Source organism: Aquarana catesbeiana, linkage group LG08, assembly GCF_042186555.1.
Source record: "Aquarana catesbeiana isolate 2022-GZ linkage group LG08, ASM4218655v1, whole genome shotgun sequence".
Taxonomy (NCBI): Eukaryota; Metazoa; Chordata; class Amphibia; order Anura; family Ranidae; genus Aquarana; species Aquarana catesbeiana.
This window is the reverse complement of record NC_133331.1, coordinates 1,640,316-1,667,561: the sequence shown is the minus strand read 5'-3', so window position 1 is coordinate 1,667,561 and position 27,246 is coordinate 1,640,316. Positions and strand designations below refer to the sequence as shown.

The 27,246-nt window shown below is 47.5% G+C and overlaps 1 protein-coding gene across 1 annotated transcript in view; it reads left to right on the top strand.

Moving 5' to 3' along the window:
- The window catches only part of LOC141105520 (uncharacterized), a 58,385-nt gene extending 31,360 nt beyond the window's left edge, over window positions 1-27,025 (top strand). The window contains exons 3-10 of the mRNA XM_073595381.1: window positions 3,381-3,542; window positions 4,825-4,965; window positions 7,868-8,101; window positions 9,524-9,853; window positions 12,223-12,465; window positions 16,163-16,293; window positions 21,810-21,877; window positions 26,492-27,025. Coding sequence (XP_073451482.1) covers window positions 3,381-3,542; window positions 4,825-4,965; window positions 7,868-8,101; window positions 9,524-9,853; window positions 12,223-12,465; window positions 16,163-16,293; window positions 21,810-21,877; window positions 26,492-26,525 — 1,343 coding nt within the window. The 3' untranslated portion in view covers window positions 26,526-27,025. The remainder of the gene's footprint in view (window positions 1-3,380; window positions 3,543-4,824; window positions 4,966-7,867; window positions 8,102-9,523; window positions 9,854-12,222; window positions 12,466-16,162; window positions 16,294-21,809; window positions 21,878-26,491) is intronic.
- The last annotated feature ends 221 nt before the right edge of the window (window positions 27,026-27,246 follow it).

Here is a 27,246-nt window from a genome sequence, read left to right as displayed (position 1 = left end):
CACATGAAAAACGAGGAGCCATTTAAAGCATATTACAGCCACTCTAAACAAAAGATCCTCTAGCCCCCCCCCACACACACACACACCCCTCCCCCCACACCCCAGCATCTTACTGGTGTCACAGAGCTGAATCCCATGTAAGATACACTTCCTCATGGGCAGAACTTCTCTTTGGTGTTGGCCATACCTGTGGAGCTCATAGCCTTGTATAGGACCAGGCGGAGATCCAGCTCCAATGTCTCAGATGACTCCATAGAAGGTTCTGAGGTCTCAGTGTGAGGCTCTGCAGTAGAGGTAAGTAGGAAGCTGGGTGGGGGTGTCAGTTGCATTTTTTAAACCACCTTCATTTCTCCTTCTTCATGGACATCAATTGTACATTATTCATCCCATTGGCAAAATTGTGCCAAAATATCGGAAATTTAGCTGAAATATCAGCAAAGTTATATCAGGTAAGTTCCCTCATAGTACTTGTGGATGAAACGAGCAGCAGCTTATAGGAAGTGCTCCAAATAGGGGTTCAGATCTGATATTTCACACACCATGCAAAAATAAATCAATTGCTCGCATAGCGTGATACCGTATGTAGTATGTTGACCCCAGATGATGGCTTAGTAGCTGAAACGCGTCGGGTAGACCTACCTACATACCGCTTGCTGTTTCTACATGCTTTTTGATGATTGGTATCATGTGAGTTATATTTTTTTACTATAATAAATGTTTATACATACGGTATCACGCTATGCGAGCAATTGATTTATTTTTGCATGGTGTGTGAAACATCAGATCTGAACCCCTATTTGGAGCACTTCCTATAAGCTGCTGCTCGTGAAATGTTTCCATCAAGTTACCATGGCCGTGTAAGCAGGCGCACCTTTCCAATCAGTTGGTTAAAGCCTTTACGACTTGGGCGGCATACGCCTTCCCAAGTCATCGACATCTGGTAAGCCTCCTTATGAATGTTGGTGACGGCTTACTCACTATTCCAACTTCTTTCCAAATCATGTCTGGCCAATGGCTTCTGGATTTGTGGGATCATCCTCTTTAATCTCTGGACTCCTTTTTCACATTTGCTGACATCTTTTGGACTTTAGCACGATTTACTTTGTGTTCACAGAGTGTTATATTTTCACATCACTTTGTTTTTTATATGTATTTATTTTTTAGTGAATTTTGATATTAGAGTCATTTATTATATCATTTTTTTTTTTGCATCTATATAAACCTAAACGTTCTTTTTTTCTTGTTGGGCACATTCAGGACGAATATTTTATGTTTATTTGATTCATTTTCCATTATTAATTTAATGGTCAATCTCATGGTTCATAGCGCTACACTTTATCTCCTATGGGGGCAGCATTTGATGGCACAGTGGTGGCCATTGATGGGCACAGTGGCGGCAATTGATGGGCACAGTGGCGGCATTTGATGGCACAGTGGTGGCATTTGATGGCACAGTTGGTGCGTTTGATGGCACAGTGGGGGCAATTGATGTACAAAAATGCTATCTCTGACTTACCAAATCGCTGGTGTTCTGTCAGAATCAGCAAGCTGTCTGTGTTTCGTTTCGTCGCCGCCATCTTGGTAGACTCGTCCTCAGCAAGCGGACTTCGGTGGGTGTAAAAAGATGTCCGCTTGCCGACTTCTAAGTGTAGCCTCACTGCGGACGAGAGTACCAAGATGGCGCTGACGGAATGTCACTTCCGTGCGGTCTCTCCTCTCCCAGAAGTGACATCTCGCTGGCCGAGACGGACAGACTCTGGCATAACATGGTAACTTCGGGTCCGTCTCGGCCAGCATTCGCGACCCCCTGGCAAATCGGCAATTGACCCCCCAGGGGGTCGCGACCCCCAGGTTGAGAATCGCTGTTCTATGGCAACTCTTCCTCTATCTTAACGCTTCCTCTATAGAAACTCTTCCTCTATGGCAACTCTTCCTCTATCTTAACTCTTCCTCTATGGTAACTCTTCCTCTATCTTAACTCTTCCTCTATGGTAACTCTTCCTCTATCTTAACTCTTCCTCTATGGTAACTCTTCCTCTATCTTAACTCTTCCTCTATGGCAACTCTTCCTCTATGGTAACTCTTCCTCTATGGTAACTCTTCCTCTATCTTAACTCTTCCTCTATGGTAACTCTTCCTCTATCTTAACTCTTCCTCTATGGTAACTCTTCCTCTATCTTAACTCTTCCTCTATGGTAACTCTTCCTCTATCTTAACTCTTCCTCTATGGTAACTCTTCCTCTATCTTAACTCTTCCTCTATGGTAACTCTTCCTCTATGGTAACTCTTCCTCTATGGTAACTCTTCCTCTATGGTAACTCTTCCTCTATGGTAACTCTTCCTCTTTAGTAACTCTTCCTCTATGGTAACTCTTCCTCTATGGTAACTCTTCCTCTTTAGTAACTCTTCCTCTATAGTAACTCTGCATTTAAATAATGGATTCCAAGCAGAAGCAATGTGCCGTCATTGAGCTCTTGATGAAGGAGGGGTGCAGGCTGTCCGACACCCACAGAAGGCTACAGAGTGGTTACAGAGGTGACACCAATGACATCAGCAATGTCTTGTCATTGGCGACTCTTGTCAATGGTGTCGTCTCCATAAACATTCTGTAGCCTTCTGTAACTGTTGTACAGCCTGTACCCCTCCTTCATCAAGAACTCAATGACTGCACATCGCTTCTTGCTTGGAATCCATTATGGGGAATAAGTGTTGAAATCCTATTGGTGCTGGTGGGAATTTTAAATGTTTGAACTACGCATGTGATGGCGCCATCCATCAGCACCCTTCAGCTCCTGCTTTCATTGAAGGTCTATGGCTGAAAGAAGCGCATTGGATTCCATAAACTTCTGCAAGGCTTGGGTCCAGGAACAGTTTTAGGGACTCTTGCTCAAAGCCGACAGACTTTTTGGTCAACCCTTTCAAAGTTAATGGAGGGAGGTGACGGGAAATCTTGTTCTTGTTCAATTGTGGGAATTTGTGCGGCTAATAAGCAAGTAGAGATGAGCTTTGGTCAGGGCTTGGATTCGGTACAAGCCTATGTTTTGGCGAACCTAGAAGAAAGCAGTCAGTGCCGAGCCAGTCAGCTGTGGGCAGCCGATGCCCCACCCTGCAGCTGCATGGACACAAAGGGGCCCTCAGGCTACCAAAATCATTCATCTGATATGGTCATGTGGCCAATGTCATTACTCGTCCCTTCAGATTATTGGCTCTTGCAGCTGAGCTGGCCAAGGGCGAAGACTAAGCACTGGACTATAGGCTTTCCTTATTCCTGAAGGCCAACCGGCAACGTTTTTGGCCAAGATTTGTGAACTTTGGTGAACGTTGGATTCACTGCAAACCCAAATCTCACCCCTATCACTGACCTGTACTTTGTTTTTCAGGTGTACCACTGGATTTCAATAAGTACATATTAACGGAAGAGAAGAAGAAGGTCAATCTGCCATGTGGGGTGGAGTCAAAGGGGAACATTGAATGGCAAAGGGGTGGATCTTTACTCATCAGATACAGAACCTACCAGAAGTTCACAAATAATGCTTTAAAAGGTAAGAGGTGAAGGATAACAAGAATGAAGTAAGAACCGTTTCCTGCCCCACCTTTAAAGGATCAATCCACAGACAACTTAGGCCCCCTTTCACACTTGTGCGACTTGTCCTGCGACTTGGGACTGGAAAGTCACATGACAAGACGTACCCCCCCATGATTTCCAATGAGTACCAATTATATCTGTGCGACTTCAAGTAGCGACTTCAAAGTAGTCCCTGCACTCTTTTGGTCTGACTTTGATGCGACTTGAGGTCTTTAGACCTTCAAGATTACACAGGCGTTGCTTCAAGTGGCGGCAAAATCGTGCGACTTTCAGGTTGCACAAGTATGAAAGGGGTCCTAATACTTTACTTATGCTTAGATGGAAGAATAAAGTGCGGGCCTCTAACAAATCAGGTAGGTTGAAAGGTATGGGGGGTACCATCATCCTTGCGATAGAAAACTGGGGACAAACCCCACTGTGTCCCCAGAGACAAAGGGAACATGGACGATCTCAGTACCCCAAATTACAATAACTTTTTATTGATACAATAAAATGAAAAGGAGCCTGTATCCACATACATGAAGAAAAGCAACAATAACATCTTCAAATCACGTGTTATTGAACTGATAAGAACAATATCTGCCGGTAATGGGGTGCCATAGGTGTGCACACAGGGTGTGCCAGGTGTGCCTGTGTCACATCCTAATCACCCTGTGTGCATTAAGCCGGCCATAGATGGATCAGATCTCAACTAGTTCAACAGGGACTGACCGAGATTCAATCCATCTGTAGGCAGGCTGGTTGTACTGAAGTCAGTCCATCAATCGACTTCAGTACAACCAGCCTGTCGAAATTTTTGCATGGGATTGCTGCCAGCAGCTATAGCAGCCAGAAGTGATCATTGTGCTCTGTTGGCATGGAAGGCTCTATTGCTCTGTGTGCCGGTGGGGAGATGGTAAAGATTTCCCTGTGATGGACTCTGCCATAAGAGAAGTGCTTCTCTATCCCTGTGCTGGTGGGGGGATGAATGTGCCTACACCTTTATATATATATATATATACTACACACACATGTGTAGCTTTGGGGGGCACACCCTCATGCAATAGGCTGCGCACACCTATGTGTGATCCCCTCAGACATTAGCTGAGGGCACAAGATCTAATCAATCCTCAATGTACTGGGTTGGATGGGATTTGGGGCGGGGGCTTGTTGTCCGCCTACCACCTACTCTAAACAAAGAATTATATGTTTTCCCCATTTTTTTTACCCCTTTGACCTGATGATATCTGTAATTGCAGATTCCAACCGCTTCAACGTACAGAACCATTCCACAAGTGACCTGGAGGTGAGTGAAGTGCAGAGAAGTGATTCCGGGATTTACACCTGTCAGAGAGAGAGGAGCACCGTCCTCCACACAGTGCAGCTCCTCGTCTTCACAGGTAAGTACATTGTTACCTTTCTAAAGAGAAACTCCAGCCAATGGGTGAGCTGCTAATTCTATCCGGGAAACATATCAGCACATATATGTAAACTATGATACAGTATACACCAGTGGCCTCCGAACTGCGGCCCTTTGTTTGCCTTTTCCTGCCCCTTGGGGCCCCATTCCTTTCACTAACACCAACATTAGGGCATAATACCCGCAACGGACCCAACAGTGGGCACTCCCCTCCCCCCCCCACAACACCAAAATGCCCTGATTATTGCTGCAGTCCCATCAGTGTCACCTATTAGTGGTCATCAGTGCAGCCTATCAGTGCCCATTAGTGTCACCTATAAGTGCCCTGATTATTGGTGCAGACCCACCAGTGCCTATAAGTACAGCTTGTCAGTAGCCATCAGTGCCACCTATCAGTGCATATCAGTGCCCATCAGTGCCACCTATCAGTGCCCTGATTATTGTTGCTGACCCATCAGTGCCTCCACAGCAGGACTCTGAACTGAGAGCATCTCTGTCATCCAGACAGTTCCCCCTCCCCCTCTCTCACACTGATGGGAGAGGAGAGAGCTGATCTGCTCCCCCCCCCCTCCCTTGTTTGCCCCCCCCCCCCCCCCCCCCCCCGTGGGAAGTGTGAAGCTAAGCAGCTGACCTTTGTGACCACTGACCCCCCCACTGATGCCGGGACACTTTCTACTCCCACTGGCCATAGTGCGGCCCCCTAAAGTCTGACGGAAAGTAAACTGGTCCTTTGTTTAGAAAGTTTGGAGACCCCCGATCTACATAATGGGGCTTCCATTGAGGTGCAATAAAATATTTGCAGTACTTACCACATTTAACCTGAACTTCAGTCACAGATGAAATACATATTTATGTTTTAACACCTGCCAAAGGATTTACATTTTTGTCCATCCAGATCTGAGATTTACACAGCTCTGCCACACATCACAGCCCCACCAGACTAAGAAAGAGACCTGATCTTTCTGTGTTGCAGTTTCACTTTTACTTACAGGTTTCCTCCCCACCTCCACCCTGTGACTGGACAGTGAAAAGAGAATCAGTGGGCTGATGAGTTCCGCTCTCCGTCACTCTGCTCTCTACTTCTATCAGAACTGCAGCACAACTGATTGGCTCCTTGTGCTTCTCTAACCCTGAGAACCGAGCGATCAAACACCAGCTTCCTGAGCGCAGAGCTGGTGACTGCTGGGCTATGGAGGGGGTGGGAGAGGCCGGCTCGGGCTCTCAGTGGCTCGCTGGGAGACTGAGCCGGGTTGTCCATCCAGGCATGTGGGCGGATCCTGACTTCATTGTCGCGATCTTGCCCTAGCCTGGACCGGCCCTGTGACGCCAGCCGACAGCGGGCTTCAGCCTGTTGTCTGCTGGAAACGGGTCACAGGAGAGCAGAATGAACTGAACCCCACAGGAGAAGTACAACCAGCCCCCCCCGTACTTCTCCTTTAAGTTTGGACTTGTCTTCCACTTGAAGACCTCTGGCAGTTTTTCATGTCTGTGTCCCCTTGGAGAGCTTTCCTTTTATTTCTTGTCCTCTTGGACAGACGGTTTCCCTGTCACCTACATTACTTGTGTATCACCCTCCTACATAGGTGATTGGTGGGGGGTCATTTTAGTTACAGGCTCTCTGTAATCAGTGTAGCTGAATGTGATTAGTCAGGTCTGTTCTGTGTTTCACTGGCTGCAGAGTTGATTGCTTCCCCCTGTCCGTCTGAAAAGGTTCTGGAAGATGGTGGGCTGGGAGAGTCTAATTAGCAGCTGAAAATGTATGCAGCCCTGGCCAATCCCTGGGGAGAGGTGCCCAGATGATGGCTGGGAGGGAGCATAAATACGATGAGACTGAGAGCAGAGAACTTCTTATCCTAGAAGAGGAGATCCCATCCTGGAGGGCTGCTGCCTTCCTGGGGAGGGTGTCAAGTGTCTTCTGTTCATCAAGGACCCATCTAGGCTATCTGTGTGGCCTACTCTGACTAAAGTGTCTGGAGATGACTGAGGGCCTTTCATCTGGGGATCTGGTCTGATATCACTGGAAAGAAAAGTGTCTGGAAGATATCGGAAGGAGATATCCAAGGACTGTGCTCACAATAATAGAAGGAAGATAAGTATCCTTGCTACCAGGGTTACCAGGGTATCCCGGAGTTACCCAACTCCTCTCCAAGTTTTTCAATAAAGCATCGGAAAAGCTTTCCCCCGGACTGTTCATTGAGCCACAGGAGTGACTGTGTGCCTGGCTGCCGGTAAAACTACAGGAAGAGACCTGAGGGACCTTAAACTGCATGCGCCTGAGGGAATGAGGGCTACGGTTACTGTGTAAGGACACAGGACAGCCTTTCCCAGCTTAGTCCAAACCATTGGGGGGGGGGCAGCAAACAGTGCGACACGCGGCGGGCATCATGGCGGCTTCCCCTTCCCCTGCTCTCCTCCAAGTGAATCACGGCTTCTGTCTCCTCTTTCCTCCTCAGTGGCCAATCGGAACACTTCTCCTTTCGGACAATCAGGAAATGGGTCTCAGACCTGCTTCCTGATTGGCCGAGAGGAGAATCAGTGTGAAAATAGCGAATATTCATTCGCTATTGTCACACAACTGGGTGGACTCAGGGTGCAGTGCTCTGCCCCCCCACCCCCCGAGCCCACCCTACTTTGAAGCCTATTAGAGCCTCTGGCTGTAATCATGTGCTCCAAACCCCCCCCATTGGAATCCATGCATCCGGCGTCCTGCATGGGGGGCCAATCACATGGATGGGCCGCTAATGGATGGGCCGCTCCTGGTCCCAACACAAGACAAGGCAAAAAAGCCTTTTTCCCCATCTTGCCAGTTAACACCACCGCACCGCTTCTGTACTCACCAAAGTTTTATTCATAGGTTGTTATTTATTTCTTATTTCTTGCAGTGTCAGCAACACCTTCCAAAAACCTCTTTTCATCCGAGAAGCTAAAGCTGGAGTTGTCTCCTGAGAATGTCCCGGGGCTTCAGGTCTATTGGACGAAGGGTGACAAGAATCTAGACAGAGGGACGAGTGTAGAGATAAAGGAGGTGGACTTGCAGAGCGGTGGTCAATATTGGTGCCGTATTAAGATGGAAGGCAATGAGGACCTCAATATCTCTACAACTATCACAGTCCTCGGTAATGGAAGACACACTATCATTTATTCAGTTCTATTTTCCAGAGTTAATTTTCTATTTAGCTTTAGTTATAGTCCTTTGACTTAAATGCCATTTTACTTTTAGTTGTATTTTAGTCTACTAAAATCTCCAGAACATTTCATCGAATGGGTTTAGTTACATTGTAATGCATTATTCAAGCGTTTCTCTAGAATTTCCAAACTCATGACTTACTCCTGGAGGAAAACTCTAACAAGATGTGAATATTTCTGGTATGAAGGTTTGAACACACAGACATAGCCGTTGTGATATATAACCAGTGTTCATTTTGACGTCAAATTTTGATTTCGTTTTAGTCATAATCGTTGGTGCCATGACACTGGCTCTGCCAAGTGGCATTGGACAGAGAATTTTCCAGGCACAACCAGATGGGAGATCAATCAGCTACAACTCAAGGAACCTCTGGAAACCTCAGGAGGAAATCTGGGGTTCCACTGAATCCTGGCTGAGAATGACTGAACTAAAGACAGGGCCGTAGATAAGGGGGTACCACCAGTCCTCCTGTTCGGGGCCCGGGCCAGTAGGGGGGCCCAGGCAGCAGGGTGAATCGAAGAGGGTGATTGAAGAGGGTGAATCGAAGAGGGTGAATCGAAGAGGGTGATCGGTGCAGCAGGGTGGGCAGTTACTGGAACGAATCCCCTGTATGGCTTTCGCTGCAGCAGCTGAAAGCTGGCTTCTTCTCCTCTCCCTCCCGTTGGCTTTCAGCTGCCGCCGAGAGAGCCATACAAAGGATTGGTTCCAGTAATTGACCCCCAACACTCACATCACCCTCCATGTGCATCACACATTCCCCCCATCTGCCCGCCACCCCCCCGCAGTGTTAACAGCTTCCATCCTCTCCTTCCTGCCGGCAGCTGCAAGCACACAATAAGATCCTTCAAGTTTAAGAGGGGGGGGGGTCTGGTAAATATGTCATATTTACCAGCCCCTTCCTTTACTGAATGAACGCAATGAGTGATCAGTACCGATCACTCACTGTGCTCATTCATACCTGAAGCATTGGCTGTATGGGGCCCCGTGTCAAGTTTTCTGTATGGGGCCCCATATCAGGTTGCCTGTATGGGGCCTGTGGTTTCTAACAGTAGCCCTGACTAGAGGAACCATGATACCGGTGTTACCCCATAGAAATATATACCAAATGCACTCTAGACACAGGAGCCAGGACATTTAGCTTGAGGCAGTGCCCTGGCTGACTTATTAGAATCTGAAATGGGGGGATGTTCCTAACACAGTAATTTCCACACCAAGGTCACAGATAAAGACTGGACGGAGGATCAAACCCTCATACACACCTCCAAGAAATTTTGATGAGAATAGAACTTTTATATATATATTTTACCCTTCCCTCACATCGTTTGCTTGCTTGTTTGCTTTTTTTTTTTAGGTTTCTATAGTGCTTCTTCAGGTATTGTGTATATACAGAACCCAAAGTCGGTAATCCTCCCCTGGGAGTTCAACTTCAGAGTGAAGTCCAATGAAGTCAAAGTTGTGGAAGGAAAAGTCACTTACCCATCCAAGATCATTCAACCACTTTCCACCACTGGTGCTTCTGTCTGCTGGCTTGAAAGCTGCAGTAGCCAAACTGGCCATGTGAACAACTTAGATCTTCATCTTTCTAATCCCGAAATTGGAGACTACGAGATGGAGATTGTTCTAGAGATGGACGGTAGAAGGAAGAAGCTGCAGAGGAAAGTGTGTGTGGCTAGTCTCACAGGTGTGTACTTAGTAAAACGTTTGACCTGCTTTCATATGACTCCATATTGTATTTCTGTAGTAGGCTAAAAAAAAAGTCTAACTAGACTGGCCAAGAAGAGTAGAGTACGTTGATCCATTCATCTGGTCATGGATGTCCTGTGGCTGTTCTTGACTCATCCAGAGCTTCTCTCTCAAGGTTCAGTCCTGCACCTGCTTCTCAGTCATTGACTTTAATGGCATGGCTATTGAAGGCCAGGCACTGGGAGAGCATGGTCTCTCTGAGGCAGTGATCTCTATCATTCCAAGGGCTCACAAGTCTTCTTCTCATAAGGTCTATCGATGCAGGTGGAAGTCCTGGACTTCAATAGCCATACCATTAAACCTAGTGACTGAGAGGCAAGTGCAGGACCAAACCTTGAGAGAGAAACTCTAGAGGAGTCAATGGCAGCCTTGGGATGTCTGTGACCAGATGACCTAGTTCGGAATACTCTACTCCTCTTGTCTGGTCTGGTTTGAATTCTGCACTTTGCAAAGTGCTCAGTCTATTTACCTGTAGTAAATCAACCCTATTCTGTTAATTATTATTATTATTATACAAGATTTATATAGCGCCAACAGTTTACTCAGCGCTTTACAATGTATAGGGGGGACAACACAATTACAGTTCAATACAAAAGGTACAGGAGGGCCCGGCTCATAGAGCTTACATTCTAAAGGGAGGGGGTGGTGGTACAAAAGGTAATAGCTGCAGATAATGATTTGATGGGGGGTGGCTCGGGGACAGTTGTGAGGTGGGTGTGGGGTAGGCTTCCCTGAATAAATGAGTTTTCAGGGATCTCCTAAAGGTGGACAGGCTAGGAGCTGATCGGACATACTGGGGCAGGGGGTTCCAGAGGATGGGAGAGGCTCTGGAGAAGTCCTGGAGGTGGACAGGTTAGGGGCTGATCGGACATACTGGGGCAGGGGGTTCCAGAGGATGGGAGAGGCTCTGGAGAAGTCCTGGAGGTGGACAGGTTAGGAGCTGATCGGACATACTGGGGCAGGGGGTTCCAGAGGATGGGAGAGGCTCTGGAGAAGTCCTGGAGGTGGACAGGTTAGGAGCTGATCGGACATACTGGGGCAGGGGGTTCCAGAGGATGGGAGAGGCTCTGGAGAAGTCCTGGAGGTGGACAGGTTAGGGGCTGATCGGACATACTGGGGCAGGGGGTTCCAGAGGATGGGAGAGGCTCTGGAGAAGTCCTGCATGGGAGGAGGTAACAAGAGAGCTAGAGAGCAGGAGGTCCTGGGAGGAGCGGAGGGGGCGATTTGGACGATATCTGTAGATGAGGTTGGTGATGTAGATGGGGGCGATGTTGTGAATGGCCTTGTATGTTATGGTTAATATTTTGAATTTTATACGGTGGGGGAGGGGAAGCCAGTGAAGGGGTTGGCAGAGAGGGGCAGCAGTCACGGATCGATTAGTGAGGTGTATTAGTCTAGCAGCAGCATTCATAATAGACTGAAGGGGGAGGAGCCTGTGTAAGGGTCGGCCATTAAGGAGAGAGTTGCCGTAGTCAAGGCGGGAAATAATCAAGGAGTGAATAAGTTGCTTTGTGGTGTCATTAGTCAGGAAGGGTGGAATTCTGGAGATGTTGCGGAGGTTAAGGCGGCAGGATTTAGCCAGTGATTGGATGTGGGGTGAAGGAGAGGTCAGAGTCAAGGATTACACCCAGGACCCTGGCATGTGTGGAGGGACCAATGGTTGTGTTGTTGATATTAATGGTGAAGTCATGGGGGGGGGGACTGTGAAGGAGGAAATATTACAAGCTCAGTTTTAGAAAGATTAAGTTTGAGGAAGTGGTGTGACATCCATACTGATATGTCATTCAGTAAGTTTGAGATCCGTGAGGAGATCGAGGGGGTGAGTTGAGGAGTGGAGAGATAGATCTGTGTGTCATCGGCATAGAGATGGTATTGGAAGCCATGGGAGGTTATCAACTGGCCCAGGGAAGAGGTATAGAGTGAGAATAGGAGAGGCCCAAGGACGGAGCCTTGGGGTACCCCAACAGAAAGAGGAAGAGGAGCGGAGGAGATGGAGTTGTAAGTGACACTGAAAGTGCGCTGAGATAGGTAGGAGGAGAACCAGGATAATGCAGAATCACGGAGGCCAAGGGAGTGTAATTTGCTGAGGAGGAGCAGGTGGTCAACTGTGTCAAAGGCAGCAGAGAGGTCTAAGAGTACGAGTATGGAGTAGTGGCCATTGGTTTTGGCAGTTATTAGGTCATTGGTGAGTTTTAGTAGGGCAGTTTCAGTAGAATGTTGCGGGCGGAAGCCGGACTGTTAATGAGATGTTCTCCAGTGGTGTCCTCTGAGAAGAGATGATAATGTGGTTTTGTCCCACCATTGCAGTGTCCTCCTCCGAGGCCGACCTCTCCATGGGGTCTACCGTCACCCTTCTGTGTGAAACAAACTGCCTGGATGAGAACGGGAAGCTTTGCTGGCAAAATACCAACATAAAGCGAGAAAAGTGTGGTCCTCCGGGGAAATTAAACGTGACCGAGGATGTGACCATTATACCAGAGACATTGGGGAACTGGACCTGCCTCATTGTGGTGGAAGAGAAGACGATTGTCAGTGCTAATCTGACACTCGGTAGGTGTTTGTCTCACAGAGACTGTGAGATGTGTGCAGAGGGTGAGCAACACTCCTACATGGCAAAATACTCGACAGGGACACACTGCTGCTCAACCCATGTCTTGGGGGCCACATGTGGCCCTTTGGCACTCTTTTATGAGGCCCTTGTGGTCCATGCAGACACTAATCTGTGGTTACCTATTGCTCTGTTATAGCTGTGATCTCTAGCAGTCTCATGTAATATGTGTCCAGTCAATGACTGTCTCCTGAACCATGTCTGCAGTCTCTGATCATCTCCTGTATTATGTCCGCAGTCTCTGATCATCTCCTGTACTATGTCTGCAGTCTCTGATCATCTCCTGTACTATGTCTGCAGTCTCTGATCATCTCCTGTACTATGTCCGCAGTCTCTGATCATCTCCTGTACTATGTCTGCAGTCTCTGATCATCTCCTGTACTATGTCTGCAGTCTCTGATCATCTCCTGTATTATGTCTGCAGTCTCTGATCATCTCCTGTACTATGTCTGCAGTCTCTGATCATCTCCTGTACTATGTCTGCAGTCTCTGATCATCTCCTGTACTATGTCTGCAGTCTCTGATCATCTATTGTACTATGTCTGCAGTCTCTGATCATCTCCTGTACTATGTCTGCAATCTCTGATCATCTCCTGTACTATGTCTGCAGTCTCTGATCATCTCCTGTACTATGTCTGCAGTCTCTGATCATCTCCTGTATTATGTCTGCAGTCTCTGATCATCTCCTGTATTATGTCTGCAGTCTCTGATCATCTCCTGTATTATGTCTGCAGTCTCTGATCATCTCCTGTATTATGTCTGCAGTCTCTGATCATCTCCTGTATAATGTCTGCAGTCTCTGATCATCTCCTGTATTATGTCTGCAGTCTCTGATCATCTCCTGTACTATGTCTGAAGTCTCTGATCATCTCCTGTACTATGTCTGCAGTCTCTGATCATCTCCTGTAGTATGTCTGCAGTCTCTGATCATCTCCTGTATTATGTCTGCAGTCTCTGATCATCTCCTGTATTATGTCTGCAGTCTCTGATCATCTCCTGTATTATGTCTGCAGTCTCTGATCATCTCCTGTACTATGTCTGCAGTCTCTGATCATCTCCTGTATTATGTCTGCAGTCTCTGATCATCTCCTGTATTATGTCTGCAGTCTCTGATCATCTCCTGTACTATGTCTGCAGTCTCTGATCATCTCCTGTACTATGTCTGCAGTCTCTGATCATCTCCTGTATTATGTCTGCAGTCTCTGATCATCTCCTGTACTATGTCTGCAGTCTCTGATCATCTCCTGTACTATGTCTGCAGTCTCTGATCATCTCCTGTATTATGTCTGCAGTCTCTGATCATCTCCTGTATAATGTCTGCAGTCTCTGATCATCTCCTGTATTATGTCTGCAGTCTCTGATCATCTCCTGTACTATGTCTGCAGTCTCTGATCATCTCCTGTACTATGTCTGCAATCTCTGATCATCTCCTGTACTATGTCTGCAGTCTCTGATCATCTCCTGTACTATGTCTGCAGTCTCTGATCATCTCCTGTATTATGTCTGCAGTCTCTGATCATCTCCTGTATTATGTCTGCAGTCTCTGATCATCTCCTGTATTATGTCTGCAGTCTCTGATCATCTCCTGTATTATGTCTGCAGTCTCTGATCATCTCCTGTATTATGTCTGCAGTCTCTGATCATCTCCTGTATAATGTCTGCAGTCTCTGATCATCTCCTGTATTATGTCTGCAGTCTCTGATCATCTCCTGTACTATGTCTGAAGTCTCTGATCATCTCCTGTACTATGTCTGCAGTCTCTGATCATCTCCTGTAGTATGTCTGCAGTCTCTGATCATCTCCTGTATTATGTCTGCAGTCTCTGATCATCTCCTGTATTATGTCTGCAGTCTCTGATCATCTCCTGTATTATGTCTGCAGTCTCTGATCATCTCCTGTACTATGTCTGCAGTCTCTGATCATCTCCTGTATTATGTCTGCAGTCTCTGATCATCTCCTGTATTATGTCTGTAGTCTTTGATCATCTCCTGTATTATGTCTGCAGTCTCTGATCATCTCCTGTATTATGTCTGCAGTCTCTGATCATCTCCTGTATTATGTCTGCAGTCTCTGATCATCTCCTGTATTATGTCTGCAGTCTCTGATCATCTCCTGTACTATGTCTGCAGTCTCTGATCATCTCCTGTATTATGTCTGTAGTCTTTGATCATCTCCTGTATTATGTCTGCAGTCTCTGATCATCTCCTGTATTATGTCTGCAGTCTCTGATCATCTCCTGTACTATGTCTGCAGTCTCTGATCATCTCCTGTATTATGTCTGCAGTCTCTGATCATCTCCTGTATTATGTTTGCAGTCTCTGATCATCTCTCTTACCTGCATGTTTTTATCTGTTGGATCTAGTTAGGTTGTTATATATATATATAGTGTAGCCTCTCTCTGGGATTGCTCTGTGTGCTGTTGTTGCCTCATATTTTCTCCCTGGGAGCTGCTGGATATGATGACTTTACAGCCAACTAATCAGCCTTAAGCCTCGTAGACATGATCGGATTTTCCGCAGACAAAGCGTCGGACTGTCCTAAGGGCGTGTGTCGGGATCTTGTCTCGCATACAAACGGCACACAATTGTCGGCCAACAAACACGAACGTAGTGACCAGGGGCGGACTGACAACTCATGGGGCCCCCGGGCAATAGGAGATTATGGGGCCCCCGGGCAATAGGAGAAGATTATGGGGCCCCCGGGCAATAGGAGATTATGGGGCCCCCGGGCAATAGGAGATTATGGGGCCCCCGGGCAATAGGAGAAGATTATGGGGCCCCTGGGCAATAGTATATTATGGGGCCACACAATATACACACACAGTATACACACACTGAAAAGGTACTGGAGAGGTGGGGCAGCTATAATCTTGGGATTTTTTTAAAAAACACCGATTTTTACATACTGTCCCTGGTTTTATTGAGGCAGGCAGCCCTGATGGGGCCCCTTAGTGGCATGGGGCCCTCAGGCAGTGCCCGAGTGCCCGAATGGTCAGTCCGCCCCTGGTAGTGACGTACTACGAGGAATTTCAGCTCTTGAGCGCCACCCTTTGGGCACCTTCTGCTAATGTCGTGTTTGGTGAGCATTGATTCTGAACATGAGTGTTTGTACTTTCAACTTTTGTGTGACGGACTTGTGTACAGACGATACAAAAATCTGACAACAGACCGTTGTCTGCCGAAAATTTACGAGTCCGCCATCCAACATTGGACAACAATCGTCTGATGGAGCGTACCAATGATCGGATTTTAGGCCAACAGTCTGTCACCACACAACTCCCTGCCGAAGATCTGATCGTGTGTATGACGAGGCTTAAGACTTCTACTCAGCCAGGGAGAAAATACAAGTAAATAATAGAAGTTGAGGCATCTATGAGAAGAAAGGCGGAGCTAGGATAACAATGAGAAGAAAGGCGGAGCTAGGATAACAATGAGAAGAAAGGCGGAGCTAGGATAACAATGAGAAGAAAGGCGGAGCTAGGATAACAATGAGAAGAAAGGCGGAGCTAGGATAACAATGAGAAGAAAGGCGGAGCTAGGATAACAATGAGAAGAAAGGCGGAGCTAGGATAACAATGAGAAGACAGAGCGAAGTACATGAAATGATTTCCAGGTGATAAGACCCGCCCTCTTCTTCCAGCGGTACAGGTGGAGGCGGAGTTCCGGAATCTGTCAGGCTACCTGTTCTGGGTGACGATCGGAGTCGGAGTTCTCATTCTCCTTCTGATTGTAATAATCATTGTGATTGTGGTGGCTCGATCCCGCAGGATGGTGAGTAGAGGAAATACAGATCCCTTCATTACAATCTGATTACAATGAAAAGATACATTGTATACACACTACATTACCAAAAGTATTGGTCCCCCCCCTTTACACACACATGAACTTTAATGACCCCCCAGTCTTAGTCCGGAGGGTTCAATATTGAGTTGGCTCCGCCCTTTGCAGCTATAACAGCTTCAACTCTTCTGGGAAGGCCGTCCACAAGGTTTAGGAGGGTGTCTATGGGAATGTTTGACCATTCTTCCAGAAGAGCATTTGTGAGGTCAGGCACTGATGTTGGACGAGAAGGCCTGGCTCGCAGTCTCTGCACTAATTTATCCCAAAGGAGTCCTCACCTCAATCCGATGGAGGACAGTCCTGTTCCTCCACACCAAACTCGCTCATCCATGTCTTTATGGACCTTGCTTTCTGGACTGGTCCAAATCATTTGGTGGAGGGGGGATTATGGTGTGAGGGAGGGGGGATTATGGTGTGGGGGGGAGGGGGGATTATGGTGTGGGGGGAGGGGGGATTATGGTGTGGGGGAGGGAGAGGGGGATTATGGTGTCGGGGAGGGGGGATGGAGGGGTGAGGGGGGAAGGGAGAGGGGATTATGGTGTGGGGGGGAGGATTATGGTGTGGGGGGTTGTTTTTCAGGGGTTGGGCTTGGCCCCTTAGTTCCAGTGAAGGGAACTCTTAAGGCGTCAGCATACCAAGACATTTTGGACAATTTCATGCTCCCAACTTTGTGGGAGGAGTTTGGGGACGGCCCCTTCCTGTTCCAACATGACTGCCCACCAGTGCACAAAGCAAGGTCCATAAAGACATGGATGAGCGAGTTTAGGGTGGAGGAACTTGACTGGCCTGCACAGAGTCCTGACCTCAACCCCATAGAACACCTTTGGGATGAATTAGAGCAGAGACTGCGAGCCAGGCCTTCTCATCCAACATCAGTGCCTGACCTCACAAATGCTCTTCTGGAAGAATGGTCAAACATTCCCATAGACACCCTCCTAAACCTTGTGGACGGCCTTCCCAGAAGAGGTGAAGCTGTTATAGCTGCAAAGGGCGGAGCCAACTCAATATTGAACCCAATACTTTTGGTATACAAAGGTTACACATACATTGTATCTTTTTCTCCTTAGTAGAGGAGAAATCTGTGTAAACCAACAAAAAATAAAGATGAAGCTGCTAAATCAGGGCTTGATGGAGATGAAGATGCTCCTCGTGTGCTCTGGGCTCTTCCAAAGCCTCCCGGCGGGAGAAAATCAGCATCAGGAATGCGCCTAAAGCTGCGTTTTTGTGAACCACATTTGGGCACATCAATCGTTTGGGAATTAATTCATTTTATTGGCTGGATTATTCATTGACTTCGGTCACTGAAATGAATGAACGCTCATAGATGCGTTTACAGACGTTTCGGCACGTTTTGAGTGTTTTTAATGCTCCTCTGCTGTACGTGACTTTGTTCTTTTTTTTCTGCCTCTAAACTCCTGTAAACGCCCGTGTGTGTGTGTATGGACATCTACTGTAGGGTAACATGGAGGGAGCAGAAGAAGAAAAAGCTCAAACACCTGTAAATCCGGCGGTGGAAATATATTAAAAAAAATAAATAATTGCATACGGGTTCACCCAATAAAAGTGCATTTGTTCTTTACAAATGGGACAAAAAATGGACAATATTATGCTATTTCCTGTGCTGGTCGAATGTTTTTCATTGATTTTAAATTAAACATACTGCATTTGGCCACTAGATGGTGCTAAATGTCATAGGAATTTTCTATGGTGATTATCTCCACTATACAGTAGAGGCCCCCTTATATTCTCAAGCCCCCCATCACATCAAAGTCCCCCTATATCACAGAACCCCCTCTTAACAACCCTCCTTACCTTTTGGCTCCAGCAGAGGGCAAGAGGTGGACAGTCCTTTCCTGAATGCTGGGATGGCCCTGCATGTCGCCTGCCCTGGATCAGTGTTAACTGTGGGGGCATTTGGGCAACCATAGTAACACCATAGCAACACCATAGTAACATCATAGTAACACCATAGCAACACCATAGCAACATCATAGTAACACCATAGTAACACCATAGCAACACCATAGCAACATCATAGTAACACCATAGTAACATCATAGTAACACCATAGCAACACTATAGTAACATCATAGTAACACCATAGCAGCATCATAGTAACACCTCAGTAACACCATAGCAACACCATAGCAACATCATAGTAACACCATAGCAACATCATAGTAACACCATAGTAACATCATAGTAACTCCATAGCAACACCATAGCAGCACCATAGCAACACCTTAGTAACACCATAGCAACACCTTAGTAACACCATAGCAACACCATAGTAACACCATGTGCGTCTTGCCCTAGAGTGCCATTGGTTGTTATGGTGCTGGCGGCCGGCCCACCCACACCATGGCAGCTCATGACCCGGGTCCTGTGTTAGCAGCACTCTGGAACCCGAATGGCACCCCAGTTCAGAAGTACTGAGCACAACTCCATCCTTACATTTGGAAAGGGTTAGAACCCCTGGTAGATGTTTATTGCTGTCCATGAGGCCATGAAGTGTGAAAACAATTCTGCACAAAGCTTTGATGTTTTTTTTTGCATCATTTAATTGAAAAGCCAACTGCAGAGTTCCTGTGGCACCACCGGGGGGCATTGCAGGTGAATTGGTGAAGCTCCATTGTTTGAAAGAGTGGAAAGAAAAGCAACCAATCAGATGCTTCTCTCCGCAGAGGTAGTGAGACTGTCGGGGCTCCTGTTAGAAATCAAGGGGGGGCCCCATACAGCCTACCAGACAGGGTCCCCTCCCAGCGCAAAGTGACTGAGGACAAAGATTTATCGGCGCCTTTCTCTACTACAGATGAATGACTAGGAAACGCTCTGAGGCTTCCTTCTCATTCACAAACAGAAGCATAGTAAACAATTTACTATGCTTCAGCGATGAATGGATACAGGAGTGATTGGTACCGATCACTCACTGTGTTTATTTAGGAAAGGAAGGGGCCAGTAAATGACATTCCCACAGGGGGGGCCCGGGCAGCAGATGGAAGGGGTCAGAAGAGGAGGAGCCGGCAGCGCTGCAGGGGGAGGGAGAAGAGGATCGGCATCTGCAATAAGACAATACAGCCGGCCCTCTTGCTCAGCAGGTCCCCCCTTTTGAAGTGATGGGGTCCGGGCCCACTACAGGAGGGCTGGCTGTACTGCCTGATCAGCGGCCCTGGAGACAGCCACCGGTAAGAGGCTTCAAACCTGCTTGGGACGAACAAAGATCTATAGTCAGACAAAAAGACTAACAAAAAAAAAAACCAAACAAACAAATAAATAAAAACGACTCGATGGAGCACTCGGCCTTTTTTCTGGCCTCACTTTTCTGCTGGCGGAGGAAGCGGCTGCAGACTCTTCAGCTGATGGTACTTATGATGGCTCGCCATTGCCACCTTGTGGCTGGAAGTGTAACACCAATTTTCAGAATAGAGACAAGCGGTTACTGCTGCCAACTTGTATTTAAAGGGCTTGTTCACCTTTCCAAAGAAGAAAATGATCTGCACAGCTCAGCTTCTCTAGTGTATAGAAAACTGTCCTTAGGGTTAAAAAAAAAAGATGTTAATTATCCAAGACGTACCTGTAGCCTGTGCACAAAACTGTCTGAATGGCACCACGGACCAACCATTGGATACGTGCCCCCCCTCCCCCCATCAGTGCAGGAACAGGCATGCCAATGTGTTTAGACCTGCATATGCCCAATGTACCCTCTCACATCACACCAGAGCAATCATTCCTGTGCTGATGGAGCCCCGTGTCCTGTGCCAGGGAAGAGGGGGTGAGGGGTGGGTGAGAGGTGGAAGAGGGGGTGAGAGGTGGAAGAGGGGGTGAGGAGTGGGTAGGTGGTGGAAAAGAAGAAGGGGTGAGGGGAGGAAGAGGGGGTGAGAGGTGGGTGGGGATGGAAGAGGGCTTAAGGGGTGGGTGGGGAGGCAGAAGAGGGGGTGAGGAGTGGGTGGGGGGGGTAGGAGGGGGTGATTGGAAGAGGGTGGGAGGGGGTGTTAGAGGGGGTGAGGAGTGGGTGGGGGGGAGGAAGAGGGGGTGAGGGGTGGGTGAGGCGGGTGTTAGAGGGGGTGAAGGGTGGGAGGGGGTGTTAGAGGGGGTGAGGGGTGGAAGAGGGGGTGATGAGTGGGAGAGGGGGTGAGGGGTGGGTGGGGGGGTGGAAGAGGGGGTGAGGGGTGGGTGGGGGGTTGGAAGAGGGGGTGAGGAGTGGGAGAGGGGGTGAGGGGTGGGTGGGGGGGTGGAAGAGGGGGTGAGGAGTGGGAGAGGGGGTGAGGGGTGGGTGGGGGGGTGGAAGAGGGGGTGAGGAGTGGGAGAGGGGTGGGAGGGGGGTGGAAGATGGGGTGAGGGGTGGGTGGGGGTCGCTCACTTTGGGAGCCAGGCTGAGACCACACATGGCCTTGGAAGAAATGAAGCAACTTTTTTAAACCTGAGGCCGCTGAGGATAAAATCATCATAGGTACGGTGATAGTGTAGAGGACACCCCGACTTCTGAGCTTGAACCAGTCCTGTCATGAGAAGTCATGGGACCCCATACCTTTAATCTTGGAGAACTGCAGGTCATGTCCACGTTTACCAGCAACCAAGATCCCTCTATAACCTGTACCCAGCACAGTACTCAGCACAGTACCCAGCACAGTACTCAGCACAGTACCCAGCACAGTACCCAGCACAGTACTCAGCACAGTACCCAGCACAGTACCCAGCACAGTACCCAGCACAGTACTCAGCACAGTACCCAGCACAGTACTCAGCACAGTACTCAGCACAGTACTCAGCACAGTACCCAGCACAGTACTCAGCACAGTACTCAGCACAGTACCCAGCACAGTACCCAGCACAGTACTCAGCACAGTACCCAGCACAGTACCCAGCACAGTACTCAGCACAGTACCCAGCACAGTACCCAGCACAGTACTCAGCACAGTACCCAGCACAGTACTCAGCACAGTACGCAGCACAGTACTCAGCACAGTACCCAGCACAGTACCCAGCACAGTACTCAGCACAGTACCCAGCACAGTACTCAGCACAGTACCCAGCACAGTACCCAGCACAGTACCCAGCACAGTACTCAGCACAGTACCCAGCACTCACCAGACAAAGCCCCCCAACCACCACATTACATTTCATAAGACTCTATCTGTGTCCCCCAACAACAGGAAAACCTCAGAACTGTGGGATAAGAGTTGGTGGGATGGAGATCCGGAGGGGACAACCTTCCTCAGTCTTGTTCTATGAGATGAATACAGTCTGGGCGGGGAGTTCTGATCGGGGCCACCCAAAGGCAGCCATTGCAGGACATCCCTCCTACCCCAATGGGGTCCGGGCCCAGTACGGGAAGGCTGCCTGTACCCACCTATCGGGGACCCTGGTCTAAGCCACTATTCGGCCCACCTAGACCCCATGTTATGATGTTTCTTGTTATTCTGAGTATTCTCTGTTCTTTTTTGCAGCGGCGAGCCCGGAAGAGAGCCTGGCTGATCCAGAATATACACCAACAGAAGCGGTGTGTGTGCGGGGGGTAAGTATGCAGCTCTCAGGGTGTATTTAGTAGAAGACGCTCATCAGTGAGCCGGACAGGAAGACCCCCCGTATCAGCAGATCACCGAGACACAATTATGTTTACTTTGTTTTTGTTGTTTTTTTCTCCAGTTACATAGTCCATCAAGTCCAACCTATGTGTGTGATTATGTGTCAGTATTACATTATATATCCCTGTATATTGCGGTCATTCAGGTGATCATCTAATAGTTTCTTGAAGCTATCAATGCTCCCCGCTGAGACCACCGCCTGTGGAAGGGAATTCCACATCCTTGCCGCTCTTACAGTAAAGAACCCTCTACGTAGTTTAAGGTTAAACCTCTTTTCTTCTAATTGTAATGAGTGGCCACGAGTCTTATTAAACTCTCTTCTGCGAAAAAGTTTTATCCCTATTGTGGGGTCACCAGTCCGGTATTTATATATTGTGGGGTCACCAGTCCGGTATTTATATATGGGGGGTCACCAGTCCGGTATTTCTATATTGTGGGGTCACCAGTCCGGTATTTGTATATTGTGGGGTCACCAGTCCGGTATTTGTATATTGTGGGGTCACCAGTCCGGTATTTGTATATTGTGGGGTCACCAGTCCGGTATTTGTATATTGTGGGGTCACCAGTCCGGTATTTCTATATTGTGGGGTCACCAGTCCGGTATTTGTATATTGTGGGGTCACCAGTCCGGTATTTGTATATTGTGGGGTCACCAGTCCGGTATTTGTATATTGTGGGGTCACCAGTCCGGTATTTATATATTGTGGGGTCACCAGTCCGGTATTTATATATTGTGGGGTCACCAGTCCGGTATTTATATATTGTGGGGTCACCAGTCCGGTATTTAAATATTGTGGGGTCACCAGTCCGGTATTTGTATATTGTGGGGTCCCCAGTCCGGTATTTATATATTGTGGGGTCACCAGTCCGGTATTTATATATTGTGGGGTCACCAGTCCGGTATTTGTATATTGTGGGGTCACCAGTCCGGTATTTATATATTGTGGGGTCACCAGTCCGGTATTTATACAATGAAATCATATCCCCTCTCAAGCGTCTCTTCTCCAGAGAGAATAAGTTCAGAGCTCACAACCTTTCCTCATAACTAAGATCCTCCAGACCCTTTATTAGCTTTGTTGCCCTTCTTTGTAGTCGCTCCATTTCCAGTACGTCCTTCCTGAGGACTGGTGCCCAGAACTGGACAGCATATTCCAGGTGCGGCCGGACCAGAGTCTTGTAGAGCGGGAGAATTATCGTTTTATCTCTGGAGTTGATCCCTTTTTAATGCCAATATTCTGTTTGCTTTGTTAGCAGCAGCTTGGCATTGCATGTCATTGCTGAGCCTATCATCTACTAGGACCCCCAGGTCCTTTTCCATCCTAGATCCCCCCAGAGGTTCTCCCCCCAGTCTATAGATTGCATTCAGATTTTTACCACCCAAATGCATTATTTTACATTTTTCTACATTGAACCTCATTTGTCATGTAGTCGCCCCTCCCCCATTAATTTGTTCAGGTCTTTTTGCAAGGTTTCCACATCCTGCGGAGAAGTTATTGCCCTGCTTAGCTTAGTATCGTCTGCAAATACAGAGATGGAACTGTTTATCCCATCCTCCAGATCGTTTATGAACAAATTAAATAGGATTGGTCCCAGCACAGAACCCTGGGGAACCCCACTACCCACCCCTGACCATTCTGAGTACTCCCCATTTATCACCACCCTCTGAACTCGCTCTTGTAGCCAGTTTTCAATCCATGTACTCACCCTATGGTCCATGCCAACGCACCTTACTTTGTACAGTAAACGTTTATGGGGAACTGTGTCAAATGCTTTTGTAAAATCCAGATACACCACGTCTACGGGCCTTCCTTTATCTAGATGGCAACTCACCTCCTCATAGAAGGTTAATAGATTGGTTTGGCAAGAACGATTCTTCATGAATCCATGCTGATTACTGCTAATGATATCATTCTTATTACTAAAATCTTGTATATAGTCCCTTATCATCCCCTCCAAGAGTTTACATACTATTGATGTTAGGCTAACTGGTCTGTAATTCCCAGGGATGTATTTTGGGCCATTTTTAAATATTGGTGTTACATTGGCTTTTCTCCAATCAGCTGGTACCATTCCAGTCAATAGACTGTCTGTAAAAATTAGGAACAATGGTCTGGCAATCACCTGACTGAGTTCCCTAAGTACCCTCGGATGCAAGCCATCTGGTCCCGGTGATTTATTAATGTTAAGTTTCTCAAGTCTGATTTTAATTCTGTCCTCTGTTAACCATGGAGGTGCTTCCTGTGTTGTGTCCTGAGGATAAACACTGCAGTTTTGGTTACTGAAGCCCCCCGATTCACTCGTGAATACTGAGGAGAAGAATAAATTCAATACCTCTGCCATCTCCCCATCCTTTGTAACCAGATGTCCTTCCTCATTCTTTATGGGGCCAATATGGTCTGTCCTCTCTTTTTTACTGTTTACATACTTAAAGAATTTCTTGGGATTTTTTTGCTCTCCTCCGCTATGTGTCTTTCATGTTCTATCTTAGCTATCCTAATTGCACCCTTACATTTCTTGTTGCATTCTTTGTAAAGTCTGAATGCTGATGATGATCCCTCAACCTCATATTTTTTGAAGGCCTTCTCCTTTGCTTTTATATGCATTTTTACATTGGAGTTAAGCCATCCAGGATTTTTGTTCGCTCTTTTAAATTTATTACCCAATGGGATACATTGGCTAATGCCCTTATTTAATATGCTCTTAAAGCAAACCCATCTCTCCTCCGTATTCTTTGTTCCTAATATTTTATCCCAATTTATGCCTTTTAGCAAGGTTTGTAGTTTAGGGAAGTTGGCTCTTTTGAAATTCAGTGTCTTTGTATTCCTTTATGGTTCCTATTTGTGTGATTTATACTGAAACTAATTGACCTGTGATCGCTGTTACCTAAATTGCCCCGTATTTCCACATCCGTGATCAGGTCTGTATTGTTGGTAATCAGTAGATCCAGTAATGTTTTATTTCTAGTTGATTATTTTTGGGCACCAAGAACTCGCTGATCGTGTTCAGTGTTGGGTTTTTATTGTAGAAATAAAGGGAAGAACAGTTATGCCCCCTTTATGCCCTGACCTTTAATATTAACCTAACCCTTCAACCATTCCTAACACTTAACCTCTCCTCACCTGAGCTGGAAAACTTAACCCAACCTCTAAAATGAACCTGCAATGTTCAACCTCCTCCAAAAAACTTAACAGTCACCCCTAACCCAACTCTGGAATAAAGTTGGGCCTTAATGCCGCTAACACTTAATAATACCCCAAGGGCTCATTCACATTAGTGGTTGGGGGCAGTAGAACCTTCACACATTATTCAGACTGGACGATGGCTCCCCAAGTTACTGAGTACCACAACGGCCAAATGCAAATACTGAGAACTCTGATGTAAGTGGGGGGCTTTGGTGAGCAGAAACCCCTTTACGTCAGAATTCCACTTTACTCCAGAGTCCACTGCGCTCCCCCTTAAATTAAAATTGCCAAGTGTTCGGCTTTGGCTTGAAGAAAGGTGGCAGCCATACCCCCCATAGATCCCCCATAGATCTCCCAACAGTATCTCACAATGCCCCCCCCCCCCACCTAGACCCTGCTGTGCACTACTGGCTACCACAGTGCCTCTATAAAGCCCCCAGTCTCCTGGAAAGACCCACAGCCACCTCTGGAGACCCCAATCCCACAATTGCCCCCAGCTCCCTTACAGAGCCACCAAGACCCATCTGGAGCCTTCCAACATTTCCATACTTAATTGTATTCCCATACTTTTATTGGGTTAGAGTCATTCAACCTCTTATAGTGGTTCACCCTGCCCCCCTAACTCCTACAGTGCCCTCCATGCCCACTGCAGTACCCTCTAACTTGTTGCAGAGCCTCCAGCCTTTCATAGTGCACCCCAACCTCCAACAGTACCTCACAGTGCCCCCCCAGTCCCTGTAGTGCACTCCAGTCTACCACAATGCCACTGTAAAGCCCCCCCCCCCATCTACTAAAGACCCACAGCCCCCCCAGTTGCCCCCAGCTCCCTCTAGAATTCCATACAGAGCCACATATTTTCATATTATGTATACCTATTGTTGTATTATGTATGCATATTATGTATACTTTTGTTGTGTTAGTGCCACCAACCTCCCACAGCGCCTCCAGGTCCCCTGAGAGCCCTCTGCCCCCACACAACCCCCCGATCTTCCACATACTTTGCATCCCCATACTGTTGGGGCATTAAAGGTTTTAAAAGAATTTACTGGTCTCAATAAGGTCTTTTTTCGTATTCCTATGTGCTAGTGCCAACCAACCTCCTATAGTGGTCCACCAGGCCCCCCAAATCTCCCACAGAGCCCCAGGGGCCCCTGAGAGCCTATAGCCCCCACAGAGCCCCCCAACCCCCCACATATTTTGTATTACCATAGTATAAACGTTTTTATACAGTTGGGGCATGGAAGGTTTGGGTTGAGGACCCCTGGCTGGCGTAGATATTTTTGTGGGTTTCATTCTTCTTGAATCTTTTCATTTTTTTTTTCTGGTGAAAGTCATGAAGTTCTCTTCTTCTCTCTTTCTCAGGTTTCCAATCCAACGACTTAAGGAAAACATCTGAGCGCTTTCTGAAGAAAGTTCTAATAATTTTTATGAGGACACAATTGTATTGCCAAGCAGGCCGACTCTCCATAAGGGGCCTATAGGGGGCGCCATCTTCCCTGCACAGGCTGGCAGCCGGTGGATCCCACCAGGAACATGTGACTTCCTGTATTCTGCGATCTGCTTTCTGTACTCGATGTGTAAATTGTCATGCAGGGAATTACTCATCGGATCTCCGGTTGCCATAGAACTGCTAATCCTATAAATAAGAAAACGATGATTAGAACAAAGCGCAATTCATCACTACTATGTGAGACGCTTCCCGCGGCGCGCTTTTCACCGCATTGTACCCCGCCGAGAGACACGCTGTATATAGTCACATTCACCCTTTCATTACCAGAATCTGTTATAACGTTGATGCAATTAAACCCTTGTGTAGATTTAATGGCTCATTCACACAGAAAAGCGATATATAGCATGCTCCCAGTTCACACCAATGCCCTGCACTGGTCAGCACTGGTCTGCATTAATCGGCGCTGGTCTGCACTGGTCTGCACTGGTCTGCAATGGTAAGCATTGGTCTGCGCTGGTCTGCACTGGTCTGCACTGGTCTGCGCTGGTCTGCGCTGGTCAGCGCTGGTCTGCCCTGGTCAGCGCTGGTCTGCACTGGTCTGCACTGGTCAGCATTAATCAACGCTGGTCTGCACTGGTCAACGCTGGTCAACGCTGGTCTGCACTGG